We start from the raw sequence: 16,472 nt of genomic DNA on the forward strand, positions 1-16,472 counted from the left end.
AAATGCTTCACAAAATGCTATAATCTGGAGTGTGTATCTATTTCCCCATACCAAAGAAATTACATGACTATAGCAAAAATATTCAGCACTGCCCTGAAGCCATTTTCAGGTACTTCATCCGCAAGATTTTATTCCATACATTTGAAAACAAAGGACGGGGGTGGGAGAGAGAAGGGGGGGAGGGCACAGCAAGACTTCTTTTGTTTAGCTTCAAATTGTGCTGCTTAAATGTTTAGAGGCCGCTATGCAGCTTCTTTGATGAATCTTCTGCAGCAGACACCCAGTATCACAGCATCATATCAATCATGAATTCAATGGACCCTTCATTTTCGACACAAATGAGATCGGCTGTTAAGCAAGATGTTCCTTAGCATACAATACAGATTAACCCCCCCCCCCAACCACTACAATCATGAAATAAATGTATACAATTCTTTCTATAATGCCCATGGGCTTAAAAATCTTTATGAATTACTTTTAAGCCTTCTAAATGCAAAGAAAAATACAGCCTACCTATTTATAAGGCTTCCATATAGCTGCATAACAGCGTTCACAACAGGGAGGTGTAATCAGCTTAGCTTCCATACTTGAGGCTGTCTGAGCTGTTTATTTTTCAAAATTCTTACATAATAATTGGAAAGCAGAAGGCTCATCAACATACCCTTCCAGCTAACGTTAATTACCAGTTCCCATGACTTCTCCGTAATAAAGGCACAGCTGTCCTGCAAAGTGCTCAGTTCCAGCGATTCAGTAGCTTACCTACCTGCTTGTATTTTTTCCTGATCAGCTGCCTTCAGCAGTTTCCAACCCTCTGTGTGTCGAACAGCAAAAAATGACTGAAGCAGGAAGATCCACAGTTTATCACGCAGAGCCTGGATCCTGCACATAAACCCCTACGCTCAAGTAAGAGAGAAAAAAAATCAGCAGCTGGAAAAAGCCTTATTGTCATAGCAACCAATCATTACTCCTTATAGAAGGTACTTGCTCCTTCAGCTAGATCAATGGTACCATCACTCAGATATTACAACTGCTGAATAGATGTCGAGCTTTTCAGAGGCCAATTGTCCTGCATCATAATTTTGCTCCACTTGACGCCAAGCCACTCCCACCGATGCTGAAGCTCATAAAATATCAAAACCTACCTACTTCTCTCTCCCCACTCTTCCAATTTTACAAACAAATCTCTTTATAGCTTTTCACTCTTGGCTTTGTCACTACAAGGTCAAATCCTCTAGGGTCCAATAAAGCATCTGGTTAAATTTTCACTCCTGCTGAATAAGTCAACAATAGAAGAGGTCTGCAGCAGTACAGAACAATAATTTATGTATACTTTTCTGTGTATATGCCTATGTATAAAAAATAACAAAATTTTAAAATGTGCCACCTGTGCAATGGGTCCCTGTTAAGTTAATTGAAAAAGACCTGAACTGCAAAAACATGGTAATTTCATCAAAGGCAATGAAGTTTTTTAAAATATATATTTTTCAGTAGAAAGCTCCTAAGAATCTTTGTTTTCACTGCTAAAAAATAGTTACCACAAATACTCAGTTTCAGGAATACAAAACCTAGATGATAAACAATTCAATGAATAATAATTATATTCCTTATTTTTTATATTGCTGATTGCTCCTCAGGGATAAAAACAGTGCCACCATTAGAATATAATTTAATAAAAAGAAAGGCTTGTAGCGGCCAGATTAATGTTCCATCTAATCTGCTACTGTCTATTTGGACTACCTTTGATTCTCAAATCTAGTTTTATAGCATACCCATTGAGTTATTGATGGGATAGCTCAAACTGTTCTGCCTTCCACATTTTGAAGCTGCACTTCTATAGTAAGGAGCCTTTTGTATACATATATTTAAAGAGATTACAGTAAATGGGGGAGGCAGGATGAAAGCCATCAATTCCTCTGATTTGGAGTGAATTAGTCCCATTTTATAAAAAAAGAAGTACATGAAGACAGATGTATAAGCAAACCTGCTTTAGATCAGAATGCAAGCACTGATGATTTCAGCTCTATCCAGGAATATATTTAGGAGTATGAGTTTAAGTAGTCAGTGGCAAAAATGGCTCTCCTATCCTACAAATGCCAATTGTTATGGGCAGCCAGATGATTTCTCACTGTACATCAGTAATTAAAATTGAGCTCAGAAGCACATCAGTAAGTATTAGTTTTAACCTTTAATGCTTCTAATAGTTTGGGCTCACCACTTTCCTTTTAATGGTCCTGCCCTTACTCTTTTCAGTGTGCTGGCCCTTTTAAAAGGGTCACGCTAGAGAGAAATCATAGTGGTGTTGAGAAGACAGAAGATGAAGTATGGAGGAACAAAGAGCAAAGAAGGAGAATTAAGGCAAGAGCAACAGAGGAAGAGAGCTGAAGGACTATAAAGAAGAGTGGCTAGACAGCACAATGTGGAACTTAAACCAAGCTCCTTAATGGATCAAGCTGCAGCCTAGGCTCTGGCAAAGCTGAAGGAGGCATAGGCACTGGATCCTATTGAACCCTATGCAGTGGCAAGTACTCAGCAGACCCAGTGCGGGCAACTAGATGTAGCTCAGGAGCTGGCAGCTACATGTGGCCTAGATGCAGGCACTTGAGATGCCCCAGCCCTGGCAAACACTCATCCAGGAAGTGTTTTTCCCTCAGGCACAGGAGTGAAGCAAAGCTTTCACAATGGACAGTCATCCAACTATCACTAAAAAGAGCTGCAGCAGGGTTATGGCAATGACATTAACTCCCATCACCCAGTAACAGACCAAATTTCAATCCATAAGAGGGCACTGAACTACACCCTCTATGTCAGACTGGAAGACTAGTTAGAGAAAGCAGTTGGAAAAGGACTGCTACATGGCAACTGTGAACAAGAACATGCCTGTATTGTGCTAGAGGCTTTGGTGAGAGCTATCTAGGATAGAAGAGAGGGGATTGGGACATTAGATACAAGAGCACAGAAATATGAAATAATATGAGAAACAAGTTCCAAGTAAAGAGTGTAGGACTGAGGATTTAAAACAGTCTATGTAATATATATGAAGTTATATATAGTAATATAAGGCTAAAAATAGGCTAGGTCTTAGGGGAAGTTATAGTATTATTAGGAAGAACCTAAGGCATATATGTATAACAAAAAGCCAACAAATGTGACTGGAACTTTAATTTTGGATTAGAATCTTTATTTTGTAAAGTTTTCTAATAAAGCCTTTCAACTTAAGGAATTGTTTTGCCTCCTGACTGGTTCTGTCATCATCCCCCAAAATGCATGCATAATAACCACCTCCATTTCCACTTTAAGATCCATAGTGATTTTACAGGACCTTCTTAACTGACTCACTTTAAAGACAGATATTGTGACTAGGCTAAGAGAGAGATTTTCTCCACAGTGACTCCATGCCTCTGGTATGTGAGTTTATCTGCAAGGTCTTTCATTGCAAACTTCTTAACTTTTATTCTTAAAATTTTATTAGAGTGTTCTAAGTTTTAACTGCAATGATATTTGAATTTTAACACTATCTGGTTAGTTGTTTTGACTGCTAGCATTTCAGAACCATATCACTATTAGATTATTTTATATAAGCTATTAATGCTGTGGACCACCCTTGGTAGAATTTCTGCCCTTAAACACTGGCTTGAAAGGTTCTAATTAAAAACAACAACTGGGATATATTTCTGTTAATTTTTAAAACCTACCATCTCTTTCACATTTGAAGAACTCAGCAAAGTGTCCATTGCTATGAGAAGGCAACAACTATTTTCAGTAGTAATATCTTTTTTGACTGCTTCAAATACTTGATCAAGAAGGTCAGGTTTGCTGCTCATGGCCTGAGCCTGGAAGACATTATCAGAAAACCAGATCATCTGAAATCGAAACTGAACAATGCATTTTGGTGGGAGAGCCTAAAAAGAGGGTGTATGTGTCTCTTTATGTGTGTGGGTCCTTTGCATGCTAGTTCTTCACACAAACACTAATGTGCTGGAACACATGGGCCAGTTTTAATCTATACATTTGTAACATACCTTGGCAAACCCTCCTTGATTCTTTTTGTTTTCTTCTTCCATTTTTTGTTAATCAGATGACAGAAGACTAATAAAACAATCTTAGCAACATGTATTCAGAATTAATCATACTAAATTGAACAGGACTTATTCTCTGATAAATGAATATAGAATTGTAGCCTGAATATCATATCTACTGTTTAGTCAGACAGAAAGTAATAGAGACTTTTTGCTTTCTTCCTATATATTGCCACATAAAAATAAGTAGAATCTCATATTGAAAATCAAACTACTGTTCTACTTAACGTGATATTGTTTACTGTAATGGTAATAACTCCCTGAAGCGGCCTTCCCCAATGATGCCCTTATGGCCATTATGGGAGTTAACATTCAACACTTCTAGAAGGCATCAGATTAGGGAAGATTTCTCTGGAGAGTAATTCCTATGTTTTAAACTAGCAGCTTCCCGGGGCATCTTGTTGGCAACAAACAAGATGCCATAAAAACAGGGAAAGTGGGATTGTCTTATGGTACATTCTTATGAAAGTTACAAAAAACTGGAGAGGTACAATTTTCACCAACATGCCTACACCTGCACAATGCATCTACATTTTTTCTTAGGGCATCATTATGTAGAGTATTTGCCCTAATTAAGAAAGTATACCTAAACATGAACAAGCAAAGTTGTTTCAGGAAAGTTACTATTTTATCCCTGATATATATTGCAAAGCTTCCATTTTGAAGCAAAGTTATCCACAGCTTCCACTGTTCTTTCCATGATGCAATCATCTCACGTCATGTCAGCACAGACATACGTGAAAAACAAATAGTCCAAGGAATTCTACTCATGGCTAGTAATGAAAATTTAAAACTTGACGGGAAAAGTTTGTCTTCTCAATGGTACCTCAAACTCTACATGATAATCCCTTTCTTAGAAAAGCTTTGCCTAATGGACAAAACATTTGTAGTGGTTTTCCATCTGAGCAACTGATCAAAAGCTCAACTACTTATCCACAGCAAACTTTGTCAGCTGCCTTCCTGTCTACCATAAGGTTATGCTTAATTTACAGGTAACAGAGTTCAAAGTGTGGCCTGTGACATTAAACCTTTACTTCAGTGAGCAGCTCCTGGTAAAGATTACTTAATGAAGCAAAGAGTCACTCAATAGGATCTCTGTCACTATTTCTGCACACTTATCTGACCAACAACACCATTAAATACAATGGACTTATTTGAAAGTAAACACACAGGATTATGTATTGTCGAAGGCTTTCACGGCCGGCATACGATGGCTGGTGTGGGTCTTCCGGGCTGTGTGGCCGTGTACTGGAAGAAACTTCCAGAACACGGCCACACAGCCCGGAAGACCCACACTAGCCAACACAGGATTATACTTAAGAATCTTTCTTATTGCTAATTATGCACATTTAAAGCTGAATTGTATCACTAAAAGAAGTTTCATAGTCTGAAAAGCCCTGGCTCAAATTCAAACACTTATTGATTGCATTAGGAGAGGAGGATGGAATTAAACAAAGAGTTCTGAAGGAGAAAAGAGACTACATAAGAGAAATAGCCTCCAAGATGAATTTACAAATTCATACAGCAAAGAAACCTATTTCTTGCCTTCTTCAGTTACTCAACTGTTGGCTTAATTTTAACTTGTGTACCTTGTATATAGCAGTACCACTGATTTAAGGCTCAGATTCTATGCCTCTTGTTCATTTGAAGCTATGCTCAGGACTAATTCTAGCAACATTGCTGTAATTTTAAAGGGCAGACATTTCAAAACATAAGGCTTTTATTTTTTTAACTACAGTAGTCTTTGCTTAACTATGGTAATTGGGACTGGAATTTCCGTCACTAAGTGATGCAGTTGTAAAGCATGACTTATGTGACCACATAGCTTAGTGGCGGCAATCCCAGCAGTCCCTGTTGCTGTCATTAATCGAGGATCATGAGTCGTTAAGCAAGGACCTCCTTGGAACTTTCTGCTGGCATCCAACAAGCAAAGTCAGTGGGGAAGCTGGCAGGAAGTTGCGAGTCCTACATGGCTCACAAGCAGACTGGTGGGCAGATAAAATGGCTGCTGCTGGATAGGGGAGGGCATGCAAGTTGGCGGGTGAGGCATGGCAGGACTGGGGGTGGCTGCTGCTGGATTGGGGCAACTTACTAGAGTGACTTGCAACCTTCCCTGCCGGCTTCCCCATTAACTTTGTTTGTGGGAAGCTGGCAGGGAAGGTCGCAAATGGTGATCATTACCACAGGACACTGCAACTGTCATAAATGCAAGTGCTGGCAACTGGCTTGCATTTGACTGGGGTGCTTGGATGGCTGGAACTTTGCGGACTGGTCGTAAGTACCACTTGTTCAGCACCGTCATAGCTTTGAATGAGCACTGAATAAGTGGCTGTTAATCAAGGACTTCCTGTAATAACATCCTGAGAATGCCTACCATATGCCCAGTTTTTATGTTTTATGCACACAATAGGTTTGCATTCATTAATGGAATATTTGAACACTGCTGAAGATTGGTAAGGCTTCAAAACAGGCCAGAATTAGAACAAAAAAATTCTTATCACATTCAAAACAAACTCCAATCATATTTTTAGAAACACATTCTATGCAAAATGGAGTACACAAATGAAACATTGAATACATAGAATAAAACACTTAAAAAAGACAAACAGCTGTTAGCTAATAATTCAACAGCTTACACAGTAGGCTGTTTGAGTCTATTGCACTGAACAGAGAATTTTCTTCTTCTTTCGAGAAGTAACCAAACATCTAGAATCTCTGAAGGAAAGAACATTTGCTCTTTTAGCCACTGAGCTTCTAGCAAAACCAATATAAAACCTATCACATGGTCTATGGTAATGCTACTATAATTCAGGTATATTTTACCTGTAAGAGGGCTAAAAAGCTTTCACTTTGTATTATTTCTGGAAAATCTGCCACCATGTATGCCATACACTCTTCTTGCAGTCTAAATGCCAAAGTTCGAGCTTTTTCAGTCCATTTCACTTGGGGAAGACTATTAAGCAGCCTGTTGGTTTCCATCAAAAGACGGGCTGCATTCTGTGGGCTCTTAAAATAAAAGAATGCACATGTTCTGAGCAAAAATTTGGCACAATTCAATATGTACACATCATACCATAGCATTAGCAAATTAAATTCTTCTCACTTTACTTATGGGTAAAAGCAATCCACATGTGCCAATAGGAAGTAAAGCATTTATGAAAATAAATGGAATGCTTAGAAAATGATTTGACAATGAGCAGGAAGTCAGGGATATGCAATGTCCTTGGAGCAAATATTAGATTGATCATATAATATAGGAGGTTTATGGATCTGAAAATTAGTGCATCAAATCCAGGATTATTCTGTTTGACAGGGAAAACAGACTGAACAATTGAAAGCTGGACATAAATGGTGAAAAAAAATACATTAAGTAGATGAATTTGTACAGCTTAATAGAATATTTAGTAAAGATGGAAAATGGATTTAAAAAAAAATAAGACAAGATAGTGGGTACTGTGTGATCTTTTCTAAGGATGTTTACCCAAAGAACTGAAAATGGCAGTCTGCAACAATGTGTTTCTGCCCACTTTTGTTTTATAGAAGTGAGAAATATGTATATCAATGGGACTAGTGTACTGAAGAAGCGTGCATGCTAAAACAAGAAAGGAGGGAGGGAGAGAGAGACAATATGTAAAAAAAAAAAAAAAGAGTATTGCATGAATGTAGATTGAATACAAAAATGAGTGACCATTACAAAAAAAGTAGATTGGGGTGCTTTGGTTATTGATCTAGACAAAATGAATGAATACAGGAAAGAAGAATTAATGAGTTGAGAGGAAAAATTCATAACTAGATGGAGTTGTTGAGAGAGAGGTAAGATGTTTAAGGAACGAAAGAAAACATAAATTGGTGTATGGACCTGATGGAAACCAGGATGGCTTGTTAGGATAGAAAGGAATGAAGAAGTATAGTGGATGGCGTTAGTGTAAGCTAGATTTAGTTAGATTTCTTTTCCTTTTCTGTTATCAATTCTATCATTTCTTCACTCCTTGGCAGCCTCTTCTGACATACTGCATCCCAGTACATCAGGATGTAGAAATAACCAAAATGCCATTATAAGTCATTATAAAAAACCATGGGGAGAGGAATTAAGATAAATTTCATTTACAAATATGTGCCTCTCTACATTTAATTGGAGTTTATTGTGAGACTTGGAAAGTACAAGAAGCAAGTGTGCCTATGGAAAAAAAAAACCTGTTTCTCCAAAGCCTTTCAGCAGATGCAAAAGAACTCCTTTGATTAAGTGTGTTACCTACTGTAATCTGAGATGGTGAATGATACTGATTTACTAGCTACATTTCAATTTTGAGATATCAGTCAATTATTTCAGTTTGAAGTAGAAGGCAAATTTGTATAATCAAAATAAGTTAAATTACACCATAAATTCAGATCAGTTTTCCAAGAAACAAAATAATAATGTCAATTAATATGAATGACTGAAAACAGGCACAAACTTACCAAAGAATCAATCAATGTAGTAAGACAACTATTTTGAAGCTCAGAAGATAAATTAGCAAAGCTTTTTTCTGACCAACACCTTGCAAAATTTTGCACTAGCCACCTGTTAAAGGAAATGTCTTGCTTAAACAAATCCATCAAACAGATTTAATAAGATATGCATCTCTATTGGCATAAGCAACCTATACCAAAGTGTTTTTACATACTGCATCAAAATATAAATAACTTTCAAAAAAATTGTAACCCTGTCCTTTTAAGATGAGTTTAAGATTAAGCTGTGAAAATGGAAATCAGTCAAATATATTATCTCACTTACTTCATGCATGCATCATAAAGGTGTTCTGCTCCTGTTGAATGGGCAATAGCCAGACATTCTAAAACAGGCTGATGCTTCCCAGGCACAGGCTAGAATTGTTAGAATATAAGAACAATTACTGTCATTTAAAAACTTGTAGTAATTCACAAACTACAATCTCCAACAGAAAATGTGTGGTCACTGTAATGATCATACTTGTCTAGATTTCAATGGAGTCAACATTCTGCAATTCTTTTTGCAGCCCGATCTGTGGCTTCATCTAAAACAATTTTTATCAAACTTTCCACTTCTAGGGAATCCTTTCCACATCAATTTATTTAACAATATACTCCAGTGTATCTCTCACAAAACCTTTGTGCACTGTAGAGGATTCTGATGGAGTACAGGTTGTCCTCGTTTAATAACCACTAGTTCAGTGACCATTCAAAGTTGCAATGAGTGCTGAATGAGTGGTACTTACAACCGGTCCTCGAAGTTCTGGCTGTCCCAGCACTCCTGCAGTCATGTGATCGTAATCTGGACGCTTGGCAACCAGCTTGTACTTATGACAGTTGCAGCATTCTGTAATCATGTGATTGCCTTTTGCAATCTTCCCTGCCAGCTTCCCACAAGCAAAGTCAATGGGGAACCCAGCAGGGAGAGTCGCAAGTCGCTCCGGTAAGTCATTCGCACTCTTCCCGACCCAGCAGCAGTCATCCCCATCCCTCACCCCGTGCCTTGCTAGCCACCTGCGCGTCCTCCCCCACCAGGCAACAGCCACTTACCTACCTGCTGGCCTGATTGTGAGCCATAGCTGGGACTCGCATAACGAAGGCAATGGGGAATGCCGGAATTGCCATTGCTAAACGATGTGGTCACATGATGTGCTTTACGACTGCATCACTTAGCGATGGAAATACCAGTCCCATTACCATAGTTAAGTGAGGACTACCTGTAATATCATTTATAAACTGGCTATATGAGTACAATACACTGAACCACAAATTCACCTACACTAATACAAAAACATTCTCAAAATGTTTCATATTGTGTGTAACTTAACATTTGGATGAAAAATTCCTTGCAATGGCGATTTATTTAAACCAATTCATCTCCTCGTTCAGTATTGCCTAAGGCAATTCTAATTCACTTAAATAATGAAATGTTTCTGTTTTATTCCTATTGGTAAACTTGTAACATTTGATTCCCAAAATTTAGGATTGTTCAGCTCTTATCAACAGTGTTGAAGTAAACAGATAAATTAAACTAGGGCACACCTTTTGAAAGAAGTTGCAGTAGTCCCTTTTCAGAATGTATATAGCTATTTCTCTTAGACCTTCTAATCCATACATATCTGCAATGCTCAGTATACATCTAAAGTAAAAGCAATAATGAAAATTAACCATAAAGCAATCATAACAAAGTCACTGAAAGCCCATAATGGAATTGTTCCATAATAATTTACATCCAGGCAAGCGCAATATGACATCTTTCATTCTAATTTTTTTAAAGTCTGGTAAAGTGGTATTTTTAAGGGAAGTTGTATTCCAACAATAATTTTAAAAATATTTTTGCAAATGTATTACAAATTAATAACTCATGCTGCATACATGAGGCCAGAAGTTTTGATACCTTATATACAAAAGGAATTGTGCTGTGGTATGCATGTTAATGTAACTAAAAATTCAAACCATATTTATTCATCTATAATCATGTATACAAGGCTATTTTAAAAAAGTAATCCATGGAGCTTCCTTTGTATTTCACAGTGGCTGCCATTCTGTATAAACCAGTTTGAATTACTTGAGCAATGTTGCTAATATAGTTAGATCTTGCTTTTGGAAATAAAATTAAACAATTTTAAGATGTTTAAAATCCTTGTTCTATTGGTAAAGAATGTTCCTCAATTTTATATTATATAGTTTGTCTTTAATAAACCATATGAAGAAACAGAAGTCAGAATCCAGAGGAAAAGTATTGGCTCACAGGCAGATGAGGGCCCCTTGGATGAGAACAATTTAGTTCAGTGTCCTATTTCCTGCAATCACATAGCATTTGGCTAAGGAATATCTATAAGCAGAACATGATGGCTATTACTGCCATAATACAATTAGTATTTAAAGATAACCGTAAAATTAGACAGATTTTACTGTTTTCAAATTGAATCTTATTTTTCATATTTATTAAAGTATTATGATCTAGCTTGCTGAAGACTGGGACAAACCTTAACTAGTTTATCCCTAACATACCTAGACTTTATCTTCTCATAGGTCCAGTTAAAATCTTCTCTAACTATCCTCTCTGGCCTAGTATAGTTCTCATCCTTCTGCTATCTAATCTATTGAGTTGGGATAACACAAAATAATTACCTTCTCTTTTGTTGGAACAATCACCTTATCCCAGAGAACCAATCTGCTTTCAAAAACAATCAGAGTACACGTCCTGCAATTCTTTGTCTGGCTGCTGCTGGTGGGACTTGAAATCTGAAGTCTTTGAAGAATACCAGGTTGCCTACCTTAAGTTAGTCCTTCCTATTACCAGAGCAAGACTTCTATGTCCCAAAGTAAGGTTAACCACTGGGACTTATTGTTAGCTATAGTTTCTTAATTAGATTGAAGCTGGTTGGAGCAAACTCTGGCTAAGAGTGAATGCGAGTGAACATAGTTATTTAACTGTACTTTATTTTATCATTGACGTTAGATTTCACAAAGAGTGGAATTGGGGGAAATTCACCCTTGTAATGGGATATTAGAAAGCGTTTAGGAAGAAATCACACAATCACACATTCTGCTTGGGTAAAGGAATGGATAACCTTGGAGAATAAAAAATTATTACAACTTGAAGGTCATGAATTAAGATTCGGGTGGCATGCCTATTTGTGGTGTGATAAAGTTAAAGTTAATAAGGATTTTAAAAACCACTACATTAGGAATGCTTTACTGAGGATCTGGAATAAATATAAGGTAAGATTGTCTCCTAATGTACCTTTGTGGTTATCACTTCAGGAAGCATTTACTAGAAGAGAAAATGTGGGAGAAATGAAGTGGTTAAAATATAAAGACTTGTTAAATTTTGAGGAGGGTGAACCAAGCTTTAAAACAAGAGAATAGTCAGAAGGTTTTATATGTCATTGGTTTACTCATATGCAATTGTTTGAACGTTTCAAGCTGGACAAAAAAGCATTATAGATTTGCTAATGAAACAACTTACTTTGAGAATCAACTTTGTACAAATGTTGAACATGTTATTGCTAAAATGTATAAGATGTAGTTACAGATGAATCTAGAAGATGAACAAGTCAAGGAATGCATGATCAAATGGGCTAAAAACTTTGGATACAATATTATGTTGGAACAATGGGAAAATATGTGGAATAAAGGTTTGAAATTTATGTTGAATTATAACTTAAAAGAAAATTTTTATAAAATGATGTATTGTTGGTACTTAACTTTTAAACTACTATTTTAGTTTTTCTCTTTTTTTCTTTTAGTTCTATCTTCTTTCTTTGCTGTATTCTTTGTTTTGTATTTTTAACTGTACTTTCAATATAATATAATAAAGTTTTTATTAAAAAAAAAAACAATCACACATTCTGCTTGAGGTCCCTTAGCTAGTAGCTAGGACCTGGAAGTATGATTGTTTACATGCCTATTTATTAAACCATAAACCAAATAAATCACAATATAAGTTATTGCATTATGTGAACCCAGACAGTAAATTGTGGCAATAAATTGAAATATTCAAGCATTCAAGCAATATTCATTCTATTTGTATCAGATCTGCTTAGCCACTAAGCATACTAAGATTAATTGTCTCTGTATTAACACAAATACTGTTATTCTCATGCTAAAATATAGATTACATTGCAAGGATAATTATTTCTGGCAACACTGTAATTTCATTTCTGGCTCTTGAGATGCAACTTCTATTTAAATACAGATTGATAAGGGTTAGGAAATAGGCATGGAATATTATTAAAAACAACATGACTTGACACATACCCAGCATTTACATTTTTGGGGAACTCCAGAACTGCTCCATAGATAAAATGCAGAATGACAGTCATTTCTGCATGACTTATGCTACGAAACCAGAAGAAAAATTAGTTACAGAAACCAGTGTCTGAAGAATATAATAGAGACTTCACATTTTATATATCCCATGTAATTCACCAAAACCTGTGTAGCAAAACCTAATCATATACATGAGAACCAGTGTGACATACTAGTTAAGGATACTTAAGATTAGGAGGTGCAGGAAAGATCAGGTTCTAGTCTACCCTTAGCCACTGAGTGATTATGAGCCAGTCATTCTCCCTCAGCCCTCTTCACAGGGTTATTGTTGTGGAGGAAATGGGAGAGGGCAGTGCTATACATGCCACCTTGAGCTTCTGAATGAAAAGCAGAATATAAATCTACTAAAGTAATTTTTATGATACAAGTCTACTTCAAGATAAAGAAACATCACTAAAATTTTACACGGGGCTGCCTCCCCAAACTGCTGAAAACAGGAAAATAAGAAATATTTTTAACAAGATCCCTCTTGAAAAATTTAGCAATCTAAATTTCTGAAGTATTTGGAACAAAATCTTCTACAAGATTTTCTATGTCTTCTACACATGTTAAATGTCTTGTGAAGACTTCTCCAGGAGCTCATGGGCAGAGAGAAACACAATCAGCTGATACAGGTGATTACAGCACACCATGGTTTTAGTCTATGAGAAAGCTTCAAGGAGTTTCGGTTGGCAGAGTTTGTGTTTTACCTACTGTCTTCAGTGGAAGCCAAGTGGGTTCAAAAGTCACACTAATCTGAATTTATTCTGATTTAAGGTACAGTATGACTCCAGCTACTGTAGTTTGTAAAGTATTTGTGTAGTGTAAACCCACTTGGTTATGGCTTATTCAGCAAAGCAGATTATGCTGCACCATACTGTAGCATGATATCTGAACCAAACATTAATCATGAGCTTGTTTAAATTATTGCAAAGCTCCTCCATTTTGATCTTCCCTCCTTCCATCTCTTTATGATGCTCCTCTGGAAAACTTTGGAGGTGGCTACTTCTGCCATGGCAATCCACATCATCCTGCCTCCTTTCAGTAGAACCTCTTGTTCAAGATTCAGTTGTGATCCTGCAAATTAATCCTGCTTTTGAAAAGTATAGCTTCCATAATAATAAAAGCTATGATATCTGTAACACACGGCCATTTCAAACATGAAATGTGAAAAAGGAAAAATTCTTTATTTTTACTTAAATAGCAAAATCAACACAGTTGTCTGACTATATATGGAAACAGAAGATAGCAATAAAAAACAGCAAAAAGAAGCAGCCCTGCTGCCTTGACAGCTGGTCTCTTAAATACCATTTTCATTATTTTGGGATAAGCCATATGTACTATGCTTTCAAGTGTTTATAAAAACTATACAAAAATTTGCAGTGAGCAGAGTGGCATGAAAGCAGACATTTCTACTGTAACAGCAGCTCAGGCAAACTCTTGATATCCCTCACAGTTACACCTAACAAATCCCATACATGTTTTAAACCCCACTTATTTAAATGGAGTTTCCTGCCCAAAAAACATACACAGGGTAGCAACTTTACATGGGCAGAAAATTCTAAAAGCAACTCTAATTTCCCACTTCTGGTCCAACACCTTCATCATTTCATCACGCTTCCCCACACGGCTCAGCAGAACTTGCTATGCTCATTGCTCTAAGCCATCAGACGATTCACAGTGTGTGAATTCAGTCAGTTGTGGTTTATTCAACAAGTGATGATTAAACAAACCATCAAAGCTGAAAACAGGGAAGATTTGTTCCTAAGATTGCTTTTTACATTTATTAATAGATAAGTACTGCTGCACCTTTGTCATTAAGACAAAGAATAATGAAAGCAAAGATATAACCTCATTTAATTGCCAAGCAGACTGCATTCCAGCGCAGAATGCTATTTTTACTTTTTCAGACACCAATTTCACAAAACAGATGCTGACTGAATTCACAAATAATACTTGCTCAGAAGTCTTGCTCAAATGTATTCATCAATACTATATCACAGCAGACTTAATCTGAATTCTTTGACAGGTAGCTTGACTCCTTCAAATTTGCAAAGATTTTAAATTGCCTTTTTTCCGTATGATTTGTGGAAACTCCGCTTACCCTTGAACAGTGATGTGCTCTTGAGAGCTTTCTGCCCAGCTCCCGTTCAGCATGGCAGAAAAGTAACTAGATCTGGCACAAAGAATAGCCCTGGGAGAAAGAGAGTGAAATACAAACCATGTTATTTATTTTAGAAGAACTGCTACAAACTGTTGAAATTTGATGCTCTTTACATGCTAATGTATATTTGTTCACTCTGTACTATTCTTTCTACTGTAGTATCGCTGGCATTTAATCCAATTTGTTACAGAAAAAGGAAAACTCTCTTCCTGAAATGCCTCCAGTTAAAACATTTTTTTTTTCATTATCCACAAAACAACTGGGGGAAAAAACTCTCAAATTCCTTTGAACACACATTACTAGTGCTTTCATTTTTTTGTCCAGAGAAGAAATGTTCTTTTGAGGGTAGACTTACAGTTTAACACTAATTCAAATATGACCATGTTTGTAGCCTTAATACAGATTTTCCTACAAGGTTCATATTAGTAGAAGATATTTTTTGGGGTGGAAAAAAGGATTGTACAGCTCTGTTTCCTTTTGCTGTAAACTTTCATCTGAGGAATTTTTAAAAATCCAAATGGATTCCATCAATTCATAAATGCCAGCTTTAACTTAGCACTGAATTTGCTCTTCTCTGTCTCAAGGCAATAAGAACCTCATACATACCACCACAAAATTACCTTGATGCACAGAATCATATAATGAATTCATAACTATTAGTGCTTTCATTCTGAACAGTTCTCCAAGTCCTTAAATATTTTGAGCCAGCTGTTCAATGATAAAACCATCTTACCATCTCTGATTTCTAAAGAACTAGGTGAATGTTTTCAGTTTCAGCTCAGAAAAAAACAACTCTGCCTTCATTAGCAGTATCCACCATTTATAACTGGAAGGGTTCACACATCATGATAAACCAAAAAGAATTCTAGCTTAATGTGAATTTACCAGAAGGCTTGCACAGGTTGCTTAATCCCTCCTTTTTTTCTTCCTGCCATTATGAGTGTTTCCTGACTTGACTCTTGATAAGTAAAAAAACAAATGGTGGTATTCAATTTTAGCTTGGCAGTAGGATGCTACTGACTGGACAACATGCTGGCTTCTTAATAGTAAGCCAAAATTCTCAAAAATTCTAGGTTACTGGGATGGGCAAAAAAAGCCAGTATTTCTCGGCAGCTTTAAACATGCAGCATCTAGCGCCCAACATTTTGATGCTGTCTCTTTGAAACAGCTTTGGCTTTCTTCCCTCGTTTCCTATTTATGCCATGGGCTGCAATACTTCTTTGATACATCAACAGAGAAAAACCCAGAAATCAGTGCCCTAGTATCTGGGTAGGATCTTATTTTCTCTTATCCATTAGAGCATTAGAGACAGTATGTTCTACACTGTGAGTCTTGAAAGCTTTTAACAATTCATGGCTCAAGCTATTTCAAAGCTCTGGACACTATGTTCCTCTTTAAGCAAGACATTTTAATTCTTGATGGATCAA

The 16,472-nt window shown here is 36.6% G+C and overlaps 1 protein-coding gene across 1 annotated transcript in view; it reads right to left on the reverse strand.

The window, feature by feature from the left end:
* The window catches only part of BTBD8 (BTB domain containing 8), a 54,235-nt gene that overhangs the window by 14,135 nt on the left and 23,628 nt on the right, over positions 1-16,472 (reverse strand). Inside the window, exons 5-12 of the mRNA XM_088154241.1 lie at positions 14,986-15,075; positions 12,831-12,911; positions 10,107-10,203; positions 8,851-8,939; positions 8,535-8,637; positions 6,900-7,082; positions 3,693-3,830; positions 764-893 (exon numbers count right to left, since the gene is read on the reverse strand). Of these exons, the coding sequence (XP_088010367.1) occupies positions 764-893; positions 3,693-3,830; positions 6,900-7,082; positions 8,535-8,637; positions 8,851-8,939; positions 10,107-10,203; positions 12,831-12,911; positions 14,986-15,075 (911 nt within the window). The remainder of the gene's footprint in view (positions 1-763; positions 894-3,692; positions 3,831-6,899; positions 7,083-8,534; positions 8,638-8,850; positions 8,940-10,106; positions 10,204-12,830; positions 12,912-14,985; positions 15,076-16,472) is intronic.

This window comes from Python bivittatus, unplaced genomic scaffold (assembly GCF_059951505.1).
Source record: "Python bivittatus isolate LINGU-HERP-01145 unplaced genomic scaffold, Pbiv_v1 ctg000700_np1212, whole genome shotgun sequence".
NCBI classification, from domain to species: Eukaryota; Metazoa; Chordata; class Lepidosauria; order Squamata; family Pythonidae; genus Python; species Python bivittatus.